Source organism: Macaca thibetana, chromosome 15, assembly GCF_024542745.1.
Source record: "Macaca thibetana thibetana isolate TM-01 chromosome 15, ASM2454274v1, whole genome shotgun sequence".
NCBI lineage: Eukaryota > Metazoa > Chordata > Mammalia > Primates > Cercopithecidae > Macaca > Macaca thibetana.
This window is the reverse complement of record NC_065592.1, coordinates 104,999,787-105,020,098: the sequence shown is the minus strand read 5'-3', so window position 1 is coordinate 105,020,098 and position 20,312 is coordinate 104,999,787. Positions and strand designations below refer to the sequence as shown.

At 55.1% G+C, this 20,312-nt stretch overlaps 1 protein-coding gene and 1 long non-coding RNA gene across 2 annotated transcripts in view; both read right to left on the bottom strand.

Moving 5' to 3' along the window:
* The window catches only part of SUSD3 (sushi domain containing 3), a 401,112-nt gene that overhangs the window by 17,586 nt on the left and 363,214 nt on the right, over positions 1-20,312 (bottom strand). The window contains exon 2 of the mRNA XM_050761562.1: positions 8,169-8,268. Within this exon, the coding sequence (XP_050617519.1) occupies positions 8,169-8,256 (88 nt within the window). The 5' untranslated portion in view covers positions 8,257-8,268. The remainder of the gene's footprint in view (positions 1-8,168; positions 8,269-20,312) is intronic.
* LOC126937816 (uncharacterized) overlaps positions 1-20,312 on the bottom strand; it is a 68,028-nt gene that overhangs the window by 46,776 nt on the left and 940 nt on the right. The gene's annotated exons all lie outside the window — the stretch shown is intronic.

Here is a 20,312-nt window from a genome sequence, read left to right as displayed (position 1 = left end):
GACTCTGTCTCAAAAAAAAAAAAAAAAAAAAAAATTGACTGGAGTGATGGTAGCACGTATCTATGAATGTACAAAAACTACTCAGTTCTATGATTTAAATAGGTAAATTATATGGTGTGGTATGTGAATTATAGCCCGGTAAAGTTGTTTAAAGAATCATGGGGAAAATATGTCAATTAAAGAAATGCACATTTAAAACTGAAGCTACTTAGCTGGGCACAGTGGCTCACACCTGTAATCCCAGCACTTCGGGAGGCCGAGGCAGGCAGATCATGAGGTCAGGAGTTTGAGACCCGCCTGACCAATATGGTGAAAACCTGTCTCTACTAAAAATACAAAAATTAGCTGGGCATGGTGGTGTGAGCCTGTAGTCCCAGCTACTTCAGAGGCTGAGACAGAAGAATCCCTTGAACCTGGGAGGTGGAGATTGCAGTGAGCCAAGATCATGCCACTGCATTCCAGCCTGGGCGACAGAGCAAGACTCCATCTCAAAAAGAAACAAAAAAGCAACTGAAGATACTCTTTTTTTTGCTTCTTATCTCTGTCAGAGTTAAAAAGACCAGCCCTTCAGATTAGGGAGGCTGCAGGGGAGGGGTGCACAATTTCTAGGGGTGGTACACAGAGTGGGGAGGGCCTGAGGAGCTGCCCTGCCCTTCCAGGGGATGGAGGGGACAGTGGGCAGGACTGGAGTCAGCAGGAGGCAGAACCGCCCAGGGATGCTGGGTCAATGACAGCTGACACTGAGCATTACCTGTGCCAGGTACAGCTCTAACCTCTGGCCTGGGCTATTTCCTATAACCCTGGACTGACTCTCGCTGGCCTTGGGTCACCTAGCTCCCAGTGGCACAGCTAGGACTTGAATTCTGTCTCCAGGGTTGGGCTCTTCATCAACTACCACGCTCCGTATCTGCAGATATCAGTGTAGGAATGAATAAATGAATGAATGCAAGAACAAATGAATGGAGGACTGGCAGCCTGACCTCACAGACAAGAGTCGTGATCAGCACTCCCCAAGGGCCAGAAACCACTTTGCTTTTTCAGGATCTTGGGATCTGGATATGCACTGTTCTTCTGGCCAAGGAGGTGGCTATGGGATTCTGGAGCCCTGGCAGACACAGCAGGGCAGCCACGGGCTGGCCACGTGGCCCCTTCTCCAGGGCAGCCAGGCGGCCAACACTTCCCAGTCCTTAATTTAGAGCTGCGACTTCTGCATTCTTCTGTGGCTTCCCAGTCCACTGTGGCCCTTGCAGAGAGGAGGCCCCACCAGCCATAGGTTTGGGAGTAGCCATTGGCGGATGGGAGGGGAGGTTGGCGAGGGTGAGTGTACCCAGCACCCACAACAAGTGCCTGGCTGTGTCTGCCCAGTGAGAAGATGAATGGATGAACGTGAATTCATTCTTTAAAAATAAAACGATAACTTCATTAGAATAATGAGATGCCTGGAAGGGTGGACCAAGGTATGGAGACAGATGTGAGAAAGCAGGCACAGTGAAATGCGAAGGGTGGAATCGAGCTGGTGCATGTCCAGGCAAAAAATTATTTCAACTCTGCCGCATGTTCAAAAGAAAAATGCTCGGGGAAGACCTTGAGCATCCCCACTGCTGACATGTAACTAATCGCCTGGGCACATCTCCTTCCCACCCACTGGGGTCCCAGGGAAGGGGCAGCCATACCACTCCCCATCCAGGACCCAGACACTAACCACTGCTGAACCGTCTGGGCACTGGGCTGATCCTCGAGACTTATTCTATTGAGACTGTGTGTCACTGCAGGAACACAGCTTTCTCTCAAACAAGACAGACATGACTACCAGGGCCTGCCATGCACCCGAGGCAGCCAGGCCCAGCTCTGGAGCCAGAAGACCTGGGTTTGAGGGTCAGCCCGGCTTTTCCAGAAGAGCCTGGTCACTTCTCCACCTACAAATACCACAGCAGGCAGGGTGGGGGCAAGGACTGGATGAAATGATGATCATCCCAGCAAGGCCACCTCTACAACTGACTTCCTCTAAGTGTGTCTTACAAGGAGCAGCTCCTCGGATGGGCGCGGCGGCTCACGCCTGTAATCCCAGCACTTTGGGAGGCTGAGGCGGGCGGATCACAAGGTCAGGAGATTGAGACCATCCTGGCTAACACAGTGAAACCCCGTCTCTACTAAAAATACAAAAAATTAGCCGGGCATGGTGGCGGGCACCTGTAGTCCCAGCTACTCGGGAGGCTGAGGCAGGAGAATGGTGTGAACCCGGGAGGCGGAGCTTGCAGTGAGCCGAGATCGTGCCACTGCACTCCAGCCTGGGTGACAGAGTGAGACTCCATCTCAAAAAATAAAAAATAAAAAAGGAGGAGGAGCAGCCCCTGCCCCTGCCCGCCCACATGTTGTGCTGAGCCGGGTGGGGAGTTCATGACTAGCCATGTCTGAGGTTGACCAGTCGGCTCTCGCCTAGGCATGTCTGAGGTCAACCAAGGTCTTGTCTTGGTTCACACTTCATCTGTCAAAAGCCACATCCTGTGTTCTCAGCCGCCAGGTTCTGCTATAGTGAGGGCTTTTGTCCTCAGACGGCAACTGCAGGTAGTGGATTACATGTCACAGTGAAAGGCATCAACAAGGGGGCAAGCATGGCCCCTTCCCAGCATCCCCAGAGCCTGTCCTGCCTGCATCATTGAGCCTCACAGACATGGGGGATGAAGGGTGAAGTCGGCTGGGTGCGGTGGCTCCCACCTGTAATCCCAGCACTTTGGGAGGCCAAGGTGGGCGGATCACAAGATCAGGAGATCAAAACCATCCTGGCCAACATGGTGAAACCCCATCTCTACTAAAAAAATAAAAATTAGCGGGGTGTGGCAGTGTGCACCTGTAGTCCCAGCTATTTGGGAGGCCGAGGCAGGAGAATTGCTTGAACCGGGAGGCAGAGGCTGCAGTGAGCCAAGATCACACCACTGCACTCTAGCCTGGTTGACAGAGTGAGACTCTGTCTCAAAAAAGATAAAAAAAAAGGTGAAGTCACCACCCACAACCAAAGAAAGGGGACCAGCCAGCGCGGTAAGACTGACCTACAAGAAGTCCGGGATGTGCTGTCAAATTAAAAACTCAAACAGAAGTATAAAACGATTTGGAGTACAAGCCCAGTACAATTGATGCCAGCCCCCTAACTGCACATGAGCAGAGAAGGATGGTGCCTGGTGGGGCTGGGGGGCCTTAAATGCAGTCCTGGGGTCAGACCCTCCATTTCTAGCCAGCTGACCAGGAGGGTCTCATGCCAGGTCCTAATGTAAGTGCCCTGCTGGAATGGCTTTCCTTCACAAGTCAAGCAGAGGGTCTGGGAAAGTTACTGGTAGGAGGGAGGGCAGGGTGAGTCCTCACTGAACGCTCACAGCCCTGATCTGCCTCCTCAGAGCAGCCGAGAGGTCCAACCTCCTTTAAGCCCTCAGCCAAGAGGGCACGGGGAGGCAAAGTCATGTTCCTGTGGCCTCTGCTGCTGCACTGACAGGGAATGCCCTGGTCTTAGCCCCCAGTTGGGTGGGCAGGTTTCCTGGAAGGCTAATCAATAGGTTCCCAGGATCTGATCCTGACAAGACCCTTCCCAGCAGCAGGTCCTGGACCTGGATTTCTCGCCTGGCTCAGTCTCAACTTCTCCGTCTGCAAAACTGGTGACTTGCCCTCCTGGGGTCTGAGAGGAGCAGGACTGCCCTATGGAGACCTTGGAACAGGATCTGGTGCACAGGATCACTCCCTAGGTCAGGGCTTGAGCAGCCCAGGACATGAGCCCTACTGGGGCCCTGGGCCTCAATCCCCAAGGTCCATGAAACCCAGGAAAACTTTAGCCCTTAGTCCCTGATCCCCAAAGTCTGCAGTATACAGGGGACCTTCAACCCTCCAGGCCCCAGTGGGGTCTCCTGCACTCCTTTCCTGAGCCTGGGAGGTCAGGAAACACTGTCTCTGGGCTGGCTCCATTTTCCAGATGAGGAAACTGAGGCCCATAAACCTGCCCAAGGCCCCTGGCTGCACAATGGCAGTGCCAAGGGTAGGAGCCTGCACTCCTGTCCCCATGGGGTAGCCCTTTCCATAGGATTCACAGCGAACTCACAGCCAGGATTCCATAGGATTCACAGCAAACTCACAGCCAGGATGGGGCAGGCAGGCAGCACAGTGCCAGGAGCTATGGTCTATGAAGTCTACCTGCACCCAACTCCCAGGGGCATTCCAAGAAATCACCAAGGCATGAGGATGGAGCTGGTGGATCACCCGTGGCTCTAACCGCCACACAGCCAGGTCCTGCTCACAGAGAGACTCCAGGACTCCCAGGGGACCCAGGGCCACCCCTCACCGACCTCCTGAGCCCCTCCCCATGCCCGGTGCCTGAGAGGCAGATCCCACCTGTCCCCTCCCCTGCTTCAAATACTCATGAACTCTCAGCTGCCCGCAGATGGCCCTCCTGTGCCTGATCCCTGCAGGGGACCCCACACCCCAGCTGTCTTTGAGGATGTCTCCTCCCCAAAGCTGGAGGCAGAGGCCTTGCCTCCCTGGATCTGTCCTGCCCTCCAGCCCCACCCTACCTGCCTGCTGTTCCCCAGCCCTTGCTTGTGGCTGCCCTTGATCTGCCGGCCCAGCGCTGGGGCATTTCTTACCTGGCACCCTTTAGATCCCTTTGCATGTAAATCTTAGAGGGAAAAACAACAGAAACCCGATTTGATGCAAACAAGGTACAAAATCAAACACATGAGGCCCTGCCTGGCCCTCCCACGACTCAGGGGCAGGTGGAGAGGGCCAATGGGTACCTCAGGGGCACACCTGTGGGATGCCTGAGCGGCCCTCAGCCCACACGCCGCACCTGCGCCTCTGCCCGGCCACCTACCGCAGCTGTGCTTCCTCCCTCTCTGGCCTTATGTACGGAGGCGGGCAGGCCTGACCGGGTGGGTCCTCATCCTCCCAGCCCATGAGACCAGTCAGGCGTCTGAGAACAATCCGTACTTGTTAATCTTTTATCTAGAACCTTGGACCCCAGGTCAGCCCTTCCATCCTCCCTCCTGGGATTCTCCACACAGCCCCTATACCCTGACCTCGCCTGCTATGCGGCCAAGTAACTATGTTCCCCTTTATGCTGGCTGAGGCTGTGGAAGAGAGGGCACCCGAGTGATAGAGGCAGGCTGTGGACCCAGTCTCACCTAGACTCGATCCCCACCTGCCAGTGAGTCCCTGTGTGACCTCAATCTGGGTCTCAGTTCCCCCAAATGTGAAACAGGAACCTTCAGAGGAATTTCTCAGAGTTTAAAGGGGGTGACTTGTGCACACAGAGGTGCTTTGAGAATAGGACCCCCAAGACCCTGGCAGTGGGGACAGGGCCTGGCCCCAACACTACATGTAGGTGGCCCACAGCCCTGGTTGTGTGTCTTCAGGTAAGTCAACTGCCCTCTCTGAGCCCATCTGCACATGGAGGGTGGGCACAGGCTTCAGAGCCACTGCAGCCTTCCATCTCCAGGCTGAGCAGCAGGGTGGCCTTAGGACGTGGAAAGCTCACAATCCTCCAGAACACAGCTGGGCTAACTCCAAATGAGGAACGTGACCCCCACATCCCTGGTGGAAAACCGAGGCTCCGGGAACCTGTGTCTTCTACCAGCTGCTCTGTCAATGCCGATGGGTGGCAGGAGGCCGTAAACAGGCATCACGGGGCATGTCCGCCTCGCTTTGACTTACACAGGCATTGACGGGGTCTCAATTTCTCCTCTGTAAAATGGACACAGTCCAGTTCTGGGGCAGGAGTTCAGGGGTGAAGCCAAGAAGGTACCGGCAGAGCACGCCTCCTGCTACCCCCCCTCTCCAGGCCCTTCCTCCAAGGCCCTTCCAGGGATGCCAGGGGGTTACCTACAGCCACTGGAACCCTGCTTTCCTGGACAATCTCCCAGATCAGGGAGTGCTGGGGCTGACCTGGGAGCAGGGCCAGGGGCCAGTCATACAATAAACATGATAAACTCCTACTCTGAGCTAGTCTCCCCCGCACGCTGCCCTTCTCCCAGGGCGCTCATGGGAGATGAGGGAAGACCACTTCCTGCCTCCCAGGAAGACAAGTGTGTCTGCGCTACTGTGCTCTTCATAGCTACTCTAGGAAAGCCGGTGGTAATGGTCCCATTTTAAAGATGGTGGGAAAAACACACATGCCCATGCTGTGTTTTTGGTTTTTGTTTTGTTTTGAGACAGAATCTCACTCTGGTTGCCCAGGGTGGAGTGCAGTGAGATGATCACAGCTCACTGTAGCCTCGAACTCTGAGCTAAAGCAATCCTTCCACCTTTCAGCCTCCAGAATAACTGGGACTACAGGCACATGCCACCATGCTCGGCTCATTTTTTTTTTTTTTGCATTTTTTGTAGAATGAGGTCTTGCTATGTTACCCAGGTTGGTTTCGAGCTCCTGGACTCAAGCAATCCGCCCGCCTCAGCCTCCCAAAGTGTGGGATTAGAGGCATGAGCCACCACTCCTGGCCAGTGGTGTTTTAGTGTCAAATCCTCTCCAAAGACTCCCAACCCCCTAGCCTCTCACTTCACAGCACATTTCACAGATCAAGAAACTGAGATCTCATGGCAGGAGAGTGATGGAGTCCAGATGATGGCATCAGCCCTGCACCAGAACAAGTATCCTCCCGGGGCTCCACTGGGCCTGTCCACAAGCTTGGGGGCAGGTATACAGTGGGGAAACTGGGGAACATGGGGAAACTGAGGCACAGAGGTGCAGCGACTCACCCCAGGTCACAGGGGGATTCTAACCCAAAACTCCAACAAGGGGGCCAGTGCCTGGGAAGTGGTCATGGTGGTCAGAGGCAGAGCCAGGGCCAGGGAGGATGAACAAGAGCACAAGGTGCCAGACTAAGCTCCATTCCCAGCACAAATTCCAAGGCAAACAACCTTTTGTATGCAAATATGCCAGAGCTTCCAGATACTCCCTGGCCTTGGGCTGACCTTGGGCAACTCAAGGCTATCCAAAGGGCATTGGCACCCACTCCTCCAGGCTGTTGTGCCAGTAGAAGGGGCTCCTAAGGCAGTACCAGGCCCTGGGCAGGCCTTGCTCAAACACAGGAGCAAAAGTGCTCATCACCCCAACACCAAATTAGGGACTCTGGACATTAGGCTGCCAGAGAGTCAAACTAAACAAACCAAATCCACCAGCGCCAGGAACGAGTCTCAGCGCCCACGTTGCCGAGTTGCGGAGCTCTGCTCGGTGAATTAGCTCCCTGAGCCGCAGTTTCCCCATCTGTGAGAGGAAGCCAGCCTCCTGCCACCTTCCTGCCAGTTCCCTGGGGCTGCGGGCTGACGGCGTGACCTGGTCCAGCCCACCCCACTCTGGGCTTCAGCTTCCTCCTGCGCTGAGCCTTAGCCCCGCAACACCCGAGACAGCCAGGACCCTCAGGCCTAACGCTCGTGGGTAGTGGCCACGGAAAAAAGCTTTTGGGGTATCAGAGACCCCGAGTTCCGGTTTGGTTCTATTTCTACAAGGGTTAGACTTTATAATCATTCAAGGAGCAAGGCCAGCATTCGAACCCCGGAGCCTTGGGCACGGGAGCAGAAAGCTCTTTAAGCACATTCTTGAATTCAAACACTTAAAAGTAAAATAAAAAGCAGCCTCTCTTCCTTCCGGAGGCCTCTGAGCCTCGGAGACAGCCGAGGCGATCCCAAGCCTGGCCATAGGATAACCTCGGACAGCCACCCCCCTCTCGCAGGCTCAGTTTCTCCATCTGTAAAGTGGAGCTGCGGTGGTCACCAAGGAATCGTGAAGATGACACCTCCCTCAGGCGCAGAGAGGGCTCCCCGCTCCCACCTCCGCGCCGCCCGCCCGCCAGGTGAGGCCGGTTTCGACTTCCCCCGGAGGGACGCGGAGGGGCGCGGAGGGGTCCGCAGCCTGCGGCGTGGAGAGGCTTGGCCGGCCGCGGTGTCCGCAGGCGCCCGGGACCAAGGCGCGGCGGCGACTCGGGAAGGGGCGCGCGGGCTGCTGCTCGCTGCCAGGCTTCGGCTCCGCTAGGGCGCCTGTTGGGCTGGCGGAGGGTCGAGGAGGTTCATACTCGGGGCAGATCGAGGCTGTGGCCCCCACCCACGGTTGTGCGGCCCCGCGACCCCCTCCCCTCGGCTTTCCCGTCTGTGAAATGGGCGCAGAGCCCCGCACGCGGCCACTCGGCCTCAGCCCTCACCTGTGCGGTTCCCTGGGGCAGGCGTGGTGACCCCGGCCCGCCCCCGGGGCCTCGCCTTGCCACGGAGGGTGGCGGCCGCCCCGCGCATCCTGCGCGCTCCGAGGCGCTTGGCGGGGTCTGCCAGGGCAGTGAGCCGGGCTTGTGGGGGCGGGACCTGGACCTGGGTGAGGGGCGGGACGCAACAAGCCCCGCCTCCCGCGCCCGCCCAGGGGCGGTGCCATGCAACGTACAGACCACGCCCACATTTGGGCTGGGACCGAGGTCCGGGCGGGGGCGGGGTCCCCTGGGGAGCCCGAATACCCAGCGGGCCAAGCCGGCGGCCGAGCGGAAAGTGTTGCTCCTCCGGGGCGTTGCACGCGCGGCTACCTCTGCCTAACACCCTTCCCCCATCCCTCCCTGTTCTCACCTCCATTCCTAGTGTGGTTTTTCCATGCACTTCTATGTTTTTATTTTTTGAGCAGGATTTTGCCTTCTCAGGGTGCCGGATTCGGCCGGTACCAAAGGGCAAAGAGCAAAACCCCTCCCCGGCCCGCCCCTCGCACACCCCACTCCCCCCCAGAGTCCTGTGTGGACCCAGCCTTCTTTCCCTGTCTCTCACTGGGCCAGGCCTGCTGAGGCACCCTGCGGTCTGGGTGCCCTTGTTGTCTTCGGTTCTCACTGAGGGGCCCCCAGCTGGGAGAAACAGGATTCACAGCCCTGGGGTCTGGCTGCAGGGCCCACACGCACCTGGAGGCCTCCTTTCTCCTGGCTTCCCCTTCCCACTCAGCTCCACCTGCAGCGGGCCCAGAGCTGTGATCCGGGCTCTTTCTCTCTCCCTGACGCCACCCAACTCAGGCTTAGCCCCCTTCCCAAACCACCACCAAAGGGTGGGGTGTGATGTCAGGCCTCAGACATCCTGGATCTTGGGCTGCTTGTGGGAGGCCACCTGAGCCGTGCCTATCCCTGTGGAGCTGGCAAAGGCAATCCTGGCAGAGGGAACAGCAGGAGCAAAGGCCCTGGTTTGGCAATGTGTGGCAGCAGAAGCCCAGAGCAGCTGGCTGAGGCATGCCTGCAGGAGTGCAGAAGGTGGCTCAGGTGGGCCAGGCTATCTCCAGAGTGCCTGGCAGGTGACCATGAAGAGTGTGGATGTTCAGGTGGACCATGAAGCGGGGTTCCAGCAGGGCAGCCCCTCCCCACCTCTGCTTTCCGAGCCCTCCAAAGCTGAGGTCCAGTGTGAAACGTGAGGGGCCCTCCCCCTTTCACCATCAGGGTTGGCGTCACCCCTGATATCTTCTTCCTCCTTGCCCTTGTGGGTCACACACGATGGCTTACTTCAAGCTCCTTTATTCAAAACCCAGCATGTGTGTTCTTCCGCCGTGTCGGGAAGCGCCAGGACCATCAGCGGTGCCCACTGCAGACCACGCTCTGGGACCCCAGAATGTCTTGCCAAGTGGCCCCTAACCCATCTCTCAGGCCTGTGTGGTCCTTTCTCTGGTTTTGCCCACCATGCACCACTGGGCGGAGGGCCACTGCCTGTAGGTGCATGGACAGGGCTGGGAGGGAGGTCTGGGGCAGCCCTGCAATTGCTGGGTGGAGCTAGGTGGCGATGGAAAACACTAGGCTGCCTGCAGCTCCTTAAGCCACCACGCTGTGGCCCAGGCCTTCAGGACTCCTCAAATGCTAAACACCTGGCCATTTAGGAAGTGTGTTTCCTAGAGCTGTGTAACATAGTACCACAGACTGGGTGCCTGAGAACAACAGAAATTTATTGTCTTATGGTTCAGGAGGCCAGAAGTCTGAGATCAGGGTGTCGGCAGGCCTACAATCCCTCCAGAAACTCCAGGAGAACAGCCTTCCTTGCATCTTCCAGCTTCTGGCAGTTCCTTGGCTGGTGGAAACTTAACTCCTGTCTACACACGGTGCTTTCGCTGTGTCTCTCTGTGTTCACATCTCTCTTCTAAGGACACCAGTCATATTAGATTAGTGCCCATCGTAATGTCCTCATCTTAACTTAAGACCCTATAAAGAGTCTGTAAAGACCGGCAGGGCACAGTGGCTCACACCTGTAATCCCAGCACATTGGGAGGCGGAGGCAGGTGGATCGTAAGGTCAGGAGTTCGTGACCAGCCTGGTCAACATAGTGAAACCCTGTCCCTACTAAAAATACAAAAATTAGCTGGGTGTGGTGGTGCGTGCCTGTAGTCCCAGTTACTTTAAAAAAGAGTCTGTAAAGACCTTGTCTCCAAATAAGGTCATATTTGGAGGTACTGAGGATTAGGACTTAAACATAGATTTTGGGGGACACAGTTCAGCCCCTGACAGGTGGGATCAAGGAGGACAGAGCATGTTTTTCTGAGCAGTCTGTCGCTTAGTTGGGTTGTGGACGTTTAGGCTTGTGGCGCTGGGCCTCCATTTGTACTGTTAGGGGACCTGGAGGTGGCCTAAGGACCTCTGTCATGTCCTTTCCACTGGAAACAGTATGCCTTGCTGTGGCTCAGAACACCCATTTGCTGCCAAAAGGCCATCTTCAGGAGCTGTGGGAGGGATCTGAGCCTGGTTCTGGAGGTGGGCCTGTCACCCATTTGAACCCTGATCAGGGCCATCTTGTCCACCTTTTCCCAGGCCCTTGGAATGGTTTGCTCTTACAAAGCCCAGCAATTCCAGCCACACACATGGGCGAAACTGAGGCACGTGGAAGGAACGGCATGGGCCCACCAAGGACAACCGCCTGGGGTGCCCCCTTCCATGGTGGGAACCATGGCTCTCTGAGAGGCTTCCCTGATCCCTGGGGCAGGGGTGGGCACCCTTGCACTGAGTCTTCGTGTTCTCATCTGAGGGGTGGACGTGGTCCTGCCACCCTCTCAAGGCAAGTGAGAGACCGTGATGTGCTCAGGATGGAGTGGTGGCCTCTGAACTGGACTGCCAAGGCCCCGTCAGCATTTGAGCTTGGCCCACCCACCCAGCTCTCCTAGTTGCCTGGTTTCCCAGACTCTCCAAGTCTAGGCACAAACTGGGAGCAGTGCTTGGGCTTCGCCTGCCTGAGTGTGTCTCTTTGCCTTCCTCACCCTCCTCCTCCATGGAGCCCTCCCTGATGGCACTCCCTGTCAGAGCCATTTCGTGCCACCTGTCCTTAAGGCCTGGTCAGCCTGTGTCACGTCTCTGAAACGAAGAGGACATGTGGCCAGGTGTAGAGCTATGGACATGTGGCCGATTGTGGCCAAGAGGATCACTTGAGGTCAGATACACCAGTAATCCCAGCTACTCGGGAGGCCAAGGCACGAAAATTGCTTGAACCTAGGAGGCAGAGGTTGCAGTGATCTGAGATTGCACCACTGCACTCCAGCCTGGGTGACAGAGGGAGACTGTGTCTCAAAAAACAAAACAAAACAAAACAAAACAAAAAAATATGGGCTCCCCTGCTAAAGAGGCAGGGGAGGAGGCTAGGAGGAACGGATGGACTGCTGACAAGGCAGGTCGGGAGAAGGAAGCAGAGTCAGTCACAGCCTGAGGAACTGACCAAAGTCGCAGCCTCTTCCCAGCTCCATTTGCAACTGGGAGCACACAGTGCACTGTCAGTGGATGCTTGTTGGATGGAACCTGGGAGGCGGGGGAGGCCTGCCAGCCCTGGGGCTCAGTGTTCCACTCTGTAACATGGGGGTCTCATGCGCTGCCAGAGGTTTCCAGGGGAAGGTGAAGGTCTGGCTTGGGGGTTTCCTCTTTCCTCAGACCTTAGCTGAGGTGTTGCCACCCCCAGGAAGTCTTCCTCAACCCTTGGTTTGCCTGACTCAGCACCCATGGGCCATGGTGGCCTGGGAGGGGGCCCATGCAGGAGTCTGGTGGTGACAGAGTTCTTGGCTTGACGAGTTTTTCTAAAATTAGATAATAATTGTGGAAATCTAAAACATTTTGTTTTGCTTTCCTTTTTTTGGCAAAGTCTTGCTCTGTCACCCAGGCTGGATCGCAGTGGCATGAGCTCGGCTCACTGCAACCTCTACTCCTGGGTTCATGCAATTCTCCTGCCTCAACCTCCTGAGTAGCTGGGATTACAGGCGTGCACCACCACGCCCAGTTAATTTTTGTATTTTAGTAGAAACAGGGTTTCACCATGTTGGTCAGGCTGGTCTTGAACTCCTGACCTCAGGTGACGCACCCTCCTTGGCCTCTCAAAGTGCTGGGATTACAGGTGTGAGCCACTTTTTTGCTTTATTCTTGATTTTAGTTTTTACTCAATAGAAAATGAGATTTTTGTCCTGAAAACCTCTCACAATAGACCACGTCCAGAAAGTTCTTTTGCAAAATGATAAGAGTCAGGGAAGCACTGGTGGCCTCATGGGTATCCTCTCTTTTTAAAAACTGTATTACCTTTTAAAAACTAAAAGCAAAACAAGAAAAAAAAAAAAAAAGTAACCTGAGGTTGCAGTTCTAATAGGCCAGATGTTTGCAGAGAAAACAATTTTCCCAAAAATGTTTTCTGCTAGGCCATCTGGAGCCCTCAACACACACCACTTATCCTCCTAAAGCAAGGCAAGAGCCCTGTCCCCACTGTGCACAGCGACAAAGGCCCCTCCCCAGGGGTACTCCGCTGCTGCGGCCTGAGCTCTGACCATCAGACCGTCCTACCTGGCCGCAGCCTGCACAAATAGATCAGTCAGCCCGGGTGACATGACATTGAGCCGCCGCCCTCAGGTTCAGAAATGGTGACTCAGGGCCGGGCGCGGTGGCTCAAGCCTGTAATCCCAGCACTTTGGGAGGCCGAGACGGGCGGATCACGAGGTCAGGAGATCGAGACTATCCTGGCTAACACCGTGAAACCCCGTCTCTACTAAAAATACAAAAAACTAGCCGGGCGAGGTGGCGGGCGCCTGTAGTCCCAGCTACTCCGGAGGCTGAGGCAGGAGAATGGCGTAAACCCGGGAGGCGGAGCTTGCAGTGAGCTGAGATCCGGCCACTGCACTCCAGCCCGGGCTACAGAGCAAGACTCCGTCTCAAAAAAAAAAAAAAAAAAGAAATGGTGACTCAGAGACACAAAGCAAGGCGCCCGGAGGGCAGAAGGAATGACAGGTTCATGGAACAGGTACTACCAAGCACATACTGCATGCCAGGCCAGTTCAGAAGCTGGGATACAGCTGGGCCTAGGAGGGACAAACTCTGGCCAGGGGCTGCTCCCCCGATCCTCATCCTACAAGCCAGGGCCTTTGCCCGGCCACTGCTGGGCTGGCAGATAGCGGCTCATCTTTTTCCCACCCCTCAACTCCTTTTGTACTTTCTGAACTTCCCACAATGAGCATGTATCTATTCTCTGATAAGAAACAAGGATTTTAAATGCTTTGTAAATGTAAACTATTGCAAAATTTCCCACGACCATTCTGATGTTCACTTGTCAGGAAAGATGTGGACTGACCGGGGTCCTCGGCTGCTAGGATTACACAGCATTACCATGCTCTGAGGACTTACAACCAAGCATAGGATTTCAGGTGGGGGGTTGTGCTTCCATTGGCCTGGAGCTGTTCCCAGCTAAGCTGGCAGGTCAGGGGGTGCACAGGTGGGTCAAGGGCAGCCCGAGGCTTAATGCTCAAGAGCCAGTTAAGCTTCTTTGATGCCCGGCACCTGCACAGCGAGCAGCATGGGCCCCCAAGTGCCTGGTCACTGGAGAAGCATGAGAGCCTCGCCTCCTCCCTCCCCACAGGCTTCCTGCCAGCTCCCACCCTGCCCCCGACAGAGCAGTGGCTGCTCAGCCCTCACCAGCTGCCAGGCTCAGTGTGTTTTAGTCCTGCCTCTTTACCAGCCCTCTGGTGGCCTCAGGTAAGCCCGTACCCCCTGGGCTCCAGTTTCCCCACCTCCTTTTTTTTTTTTTTTTTTTTTTGAGACGGAGTCTCGCTCTGTCACCCAGGCTGGAGTGCAGTGGCCGGATCTCAGCTCACTGCAAGCTCCGCCTCCCGGGTTCACGCCATTCTCCTGCCTCAGCCTCCCGAGTAGCTGGGACTACAGGCGCCCGCCACCTCGCCCGGCTAGTTTTTTGTATTTTTTAGTAGAGACGGGGTTTCACCGTGTTAACCAGGATGGTCTCGATCTCCCGACCTCGTGATCCGCCCGTCTCGGCCTCCCAAAGTGCTGGGATTACAGGCTTGAGCCACCGCGCCCGGCCACCACCTCCTCTTAAAAAGGGCTGAATCGGAGGGTCCTGACAGCCCGGGGCGGGTGCAGTGTGTCTGGCAGCCATGCCGCTGAAGCTCAGAGTGTCTGCTGGGGTCGCTCAGGTTCCCTGGTCTACCGCCTGGCTTATATCTTTGGAGGAGGCAATCCTGCGGCCCCCCAGCGGGGGCAAGGGTTCCATCTGGATATGGCCCCCGGGTGGCCTCTCAGTGGCCTGTAAGGATGGCTGAGGCTCATCCATACAGAGACATCAGAGGAACTCAGCCTTAGGAAGCTCCTTGGAAGTCTCCTGTGTTACAGATGGGGAGACTGAGGCCTGCGGCGAGGGGAGAGTCTCCCTACAAACCAGGCTTTGGAGCCTGTCTGGGGTCAGCCTGTGGGACCTGGGCATGTGACTTGGGCTCTCCTTGCCTCAGTTTCCTCCCACTCCCAACAAAAAATGGGCATGCCAGGACTCCTGTCCCAGGGCCAAGGGTGGAGCCCATGATAGATGGAGCTTTGCTGCCATCTCTGGAGGAAAGTGAAGAGCAGGAAGGGCTGCTGGCGGCTCCCCGTCTACACTCGCCTCTCCCTCTGCCTGCGTTGGCAGCTCCAGTTTTCTAATAATCACTCAGTTACCATTGATGAGGGCTTCACCATCCCCATTTTACAGACGGGAAACGGAGGCTTAAGCCTGTGAGTCACGTATTTGCTAAGTGGCTACTTTAGTTGCAGGGGACAAAAACCCAAGTTAAACCCATGGGTGAATAAGGAGGCAGGTTATGGGTGATGAGGGAAAGGTGTCTGTAGGACTCCATCTGTCTCCCCATCGCTCAGCATGCGTTCCTCTGTCTATTGGCCTCATCCACCCCATCACGGATGCTGCAGCTTCCAGGTTCTGAGCAAAGACCTTGCAGCTCACAGTCCTAGAGGCAGGGCAAGGCTGTCTCCCGGGATCCTAACATCTCATCCCAGGATGGATCACCCTCAACACTGTGGCCAGGCAGAGGCACTTGGCTGGGCGAGGGTTCCAGTATCTCTGTACCTGTCACTGGATAACCACAGATACTTCTTAGAATGGCAATAATCCTTTCCTTTGCTCACGAACCTGCAATTTAGGCAGGACCCAGCATCTGGTCTCTGCTCCCTGGGGAGGTTCAGCTGGAGCAGAGCTCCATTCCCAGGCCGGCTGATCGCAGGCTGACGCGTTGGTGCCGGCTGTTGACTACTCTCCCAGGGCGGCTTGAGCTTTCTCACAGCATGCTGGCTGGCTTTCCAGGAGCAAGCATTCCAGAGGACAGGAAGTGGAAGCTGCCAGCTTCTCAAGGCCTCGGCCCAGAAACGACACTGCTGTTACATCATTTTCACCAAGCATAGGGCTCAGAGTCAAGGAGTAGAAACAAAGACCTCACTTTCAATGGAAGTGTCAGCAAATTGAAGGGCCGCCAGAGGGCCAAGCCCTGTGCTCTGGATAGAAGCACCAGGCCAGGTTGTTGTCAGCCACTTCTTGAGTATCTGCTGTGCACCTGAGCTCCAGAAGCCGCTCCTCATTAGAACGCCAAGATCAGGCTCAGACCCGAAATGTACACATGATCCCATGACTTTTATTTTCTTTTTTTGCCTTTTGTTATTATTTTTTTTGAGACAGAGTCTCGCTCTGTTGCCCAGGCTGGAGTGCAGTGGTGCCATCTTGGCTCACTGCAAGCTCCGCCTCCCGGGTTCACGCCATTCTCCTGCCTCAGCCTCCCGAGTAGCTGGGACTGCAGGCGCCCGCCACCATGCCCAGCTAACTTTTTGTGTTTTTAGTAGAGACAGAGTTTCATCATGTTAGCCAGGATGGTCTTGATCTCCTGACCTTGTGATCTGCCTGCCTGGGCCTCCCAAAGTGCTGGGATTACAGGTGTGAGCCACAGCGCCTGGCCCCCATTATTTTTTGATAAAACACAGACACACACATATACAGACAGATCCAAACACATGGATGGCTGGAGGGTGCTAAGTGTGTGGTGTTATTACTGGATGGAGATACAGGTGGGGTGCTTGTTCTTAGTGCCTATCCATATTTGCTAAACTCTTTAGAGGAATGTTCGTTTCATTGGTCTGTACTTCTGAGCTATAAGGACGCTGTCTGTGGGGGCAGGCAGGTGCACCCCATTACCAGAGACAAGACCATATTTCGTAGCCAGTCATGAGCGCATATAAATCCGATGATGGCAGTTTGTTTTTTCCCTGAGGCCTGGCTTAGCCCAGGTGGGTCCAAGCTCACAGCGCCATCCAGGGTCTCCCTGCGCTCTTTTCTTTTTTATTTTTTTGAGACAGAATCTTACTCTGTTGCCCAGGCTGGAGTGCAGTGGCATGATCTCAGTTCACTGCAACCTCTGCCTCCCAGGTTCAAGCGATTCTCCTGGCTCAGCCTCCCCGGTAGCTGGGATTACAGGCAAGAACCACCACACCCAGCTAATTTTTGTATTTTAGTAGAGACGGGCTTTCATCATGTCGGCCAGGCTGGTATCAAATTCCTGATCTCAAGTGATCCGCCTGCCTCAGCTTCCCAAAGTGCTGGGATTACAGGAGTGAGCCACCACTCCCAGCCCCCTGTGCTCTTTTCTTTCTTGTCTCCTTCAACCCCTATGATCCTGAGCCCTCCCGGAAACCACCTCATTCTCAGCTCCTCAGAGAGCATTGCAGAGGGCAAGGAGAGGGCCAAAGCTAGCCCCTTTGGTGACTTTGTACACATTTGGAGAAGGCCACATCCCTGAGGGTGGTACATGGGCTGCATCTCAATGTATGTACACATTCCTCAGTGCCTCTGTGTAGCGGATGACCTGCTCAACGGAACATGGCGATCCTTGGTGGGGATCGTGTCACTGCAGCCTTCAGGGGGTAAGAGCGTACTGGTCCTGCGCTACAGACCACCTGTAGTGCAAACGGCCACTGCCTCTGGAAGTCAGACTTCAAGAAATGGTTCTGTGAACAGGCCCCTGCCCGGCTCTTCCGTGGAGTCAAAAGTCCTTCCCCTTGCTTCCTGATTTTTTTTTTTTTTTTTTTTTTTTTTTTTTTTTTTTTTTTGAGACGGAGTCTTGCTCTGTCGCCAGGCTGGAGTACAGTGGCATGATCTCGGCTCACTGCAACCACTGCCTCTTGGGTTCAAGCAATTCTCCTGCCTCAGCCTCCCGAGTAGCTGGGACTACAGGTGTGTGCCACCATGCCCAGCTAATTTTCGTATTTTTAGTAGAGACCATGCTGGCGAGGATGGTCTGGATCTCTTGACCTTATGATCCGCCCACCTCAGCCTCCCAAAGTGCTGGGATTACAGGCATGAGCCACCGCACCTGGCTGCTTCCCAATTTTATTCCATACACTCATTAACACTGACGGGCTCTGCCTGTCTCTGTGCTCCATGCTGCTGGCCCTGGAGGTCTCCCAAATCCACAGGGCCCAGGAGCAAAGTCCTCACTCCCCAGTGAAGCAGGAGACCCCCTCCCCCAGCCTGTCCCTGCAGTGTTCCAGCTGCAGTGAACTTCCTGCCCCAGCCCTGTCCCCACAGTGTTCCAGCTGCAGTGACTTTCCTGCCCGCTCTGCTCAGCTCTGTGGCCCTGCTAGTGCTTCAGTGCTCAGCTCGGGCACCACGTTCTCCAGCAAGGATTCCCTAGCCATCCAGGCTGGGTGGGGCTGGACCACAGGTTTGCTCCCTCCTCAAATCCCCTGCAGACAAATCATACCTCAAGGGCAGGAACCATGCCTGACTCATCTCTGTGGCCCCAGAGCCCAGCGTGGGGCCGGGCACAGAGCAGGCACCGGTGAGGGTCTGAGGAACATGCAAATGAGACAGTCCGAATAGGTAATGCGGGCGATGACACTGGAAAACACCTGTTGTTCATTTCTCTCCGCTCACCAAATTGAGCTCTAGTTCATAATATGGAATTTGGCTTCAGGCCATCCTGAGCTCAAACCCTGGTCCCGAGCCAGCTGACTTTGGGGTGGTCACCTGTAGCAGATGCCGTCTGTGCCTGCCATGTCGCCTCAGCCATGCCCACTCGGGGGGCCCTCAGCCCAACTTCCAGCTGCTGGAGACTCCCTCTGGGGGCCTGTATTAATCATACTTTTTATTTTCTGTATTCTGATGCTTTGACATCTTGGGGACTTGCTGACCCTGGAGTGACGGCCCCTCCCAGGGATAGCCCGTCCCTAGAGAGAGTAAAGGACTTGGCTGTGATCACACCTTTCAAATGCAAACCAACCCAGAGCCCACATGCTACACCGCCTATCCGGGGCTCCCACACTCCGGGCCACCATCCCCCTGCACTCCTCACCCCGAGGCAGGTGCCAGACAATCAGCAAGAGCCTCCGTGCCCCAGAGCCCACGGAAATGATTCGCACCTGCCAGTACTCAGCCGGCTTACCCTGCCTTGCCCACACCTTCCTGCAAAACCACAGTAAAGGCTCCGGCCCACCGTCCCTCCATTCCCTCTGCCTGCTGACCAACCCTGGGGCTTCCCTGTGTGGCCCTGCGAGGCTGGAGGCCTCTTCCACTTTGGATCTGTGATAGCAAGCTATCTTCTCAATGGTAGTTGTCTACTGGTCTGCTGGCCTCACCATACCTGAATAATAACAAAACCAGAATCATCTTCAAACAGGTCCAAAGTCCCTCTGCTCAGGCAGGGCAGGCCGGAAACGTGGGAGAATGATGAATGGTCCCTAGAGAAGCCCTCAACCAGTGTCTCCAAGTGTCTCCGAGGTATTGGAGGGTAAATGCCCAGCTGGATGGTACCGGGGTGACTGTCTACCCTGTGAGAAGCCAGAACTGAATTGGCATTCACCGCTCCTGTTGAACATAAACAGTCTCCCAGGGCATCAGTATCAGACAAGATCACTTCAACATCTTGTCTTGGCACAGAAAAAACAAAGTCAAAGTCACAGGCCAAGTGTGGTGGCTCACGCCTGTAATCCCACCACTTTGGGAGGCTGATGCAGGTGGATAACCTTGAGCCCAGGAGTTCAGCCAAGACCAGCCTGGCTAACATGGCAAAACCCTGTCTCTACTAAAAAATACAAAAACTAGCTGGGCATGGTGGTGGGTACCTGTAATCCCAGCTACTTGAAAGGCTGAGGCAGCAGAATTGTTTGAACCCGGGAGGCAGAGGTTGCAGTGAGCTGAGATTGTGCCATTGCACTCCACCTGGGTGACAGAGCGAGACTTCGTCTCAAAAAAAAAAAAAAAAAAAAAAAAAAAGGAAAAAGTCACTGGAAAGACAATACCAACATCCTGGGTGATACAAGTGGCTGCTGTTTCATACCAATTGCAGTTTGAGCCTCATTTCATTCCTCTGCTTTCTGATGGAATGTATTAAGATACCCAAGCATAGCATTGCTCCTAATAGCATCCAATGCAGACTGGCTTCTGAACCCCCCTCAAAACCACCTAACACAGCCCAAATCCTACTCCACATCCTCCCTAACAGCATCCCACTGCAACGCCCTAAGCTTTCCCAACGCATGTGCTCCCGCTCATTGCCGCAAGTCTGCAAACCCAACTTTGTTCATCAGCAGATGTGTTCTGGGGCTATTAACTGGAGGGATGGAGTAGTAGCTACCAGACTCCCCTGCAGACTAAGTTCCAGTTGCCTCCAGACCTAGTTGCTTAGCTACCCACCCTGTGTGTTAGTGTTCCAGGGTCCCTGCAACAAAGTACCACAAATCGGGGTCTCAAAACAAAGGCATTCTTGGTACTCCTTGGCTTGTAGCTGCACCACTTCAATCCCTACCTCCACCACCACATCTCTGTGTCTTCTCTTCTTATCGGGACACTAATTATCGGATTTATGGCCCATCCTAATTCAGTATGACTTCTATATCTAACTATACCTGCAAAGATCTTATTTCCAAATAAAATCACATTCTGATGTTCCAGGCAGACATAAATTTGTGGGTACACTATTCAACTCACTACAGTGGGAACCCCTAAAGGTCGCTGTGGTCCCTTGTTCAAAATGCATTCACCTCATCCCAATATCCTCCAAAGTCTGAGCACAT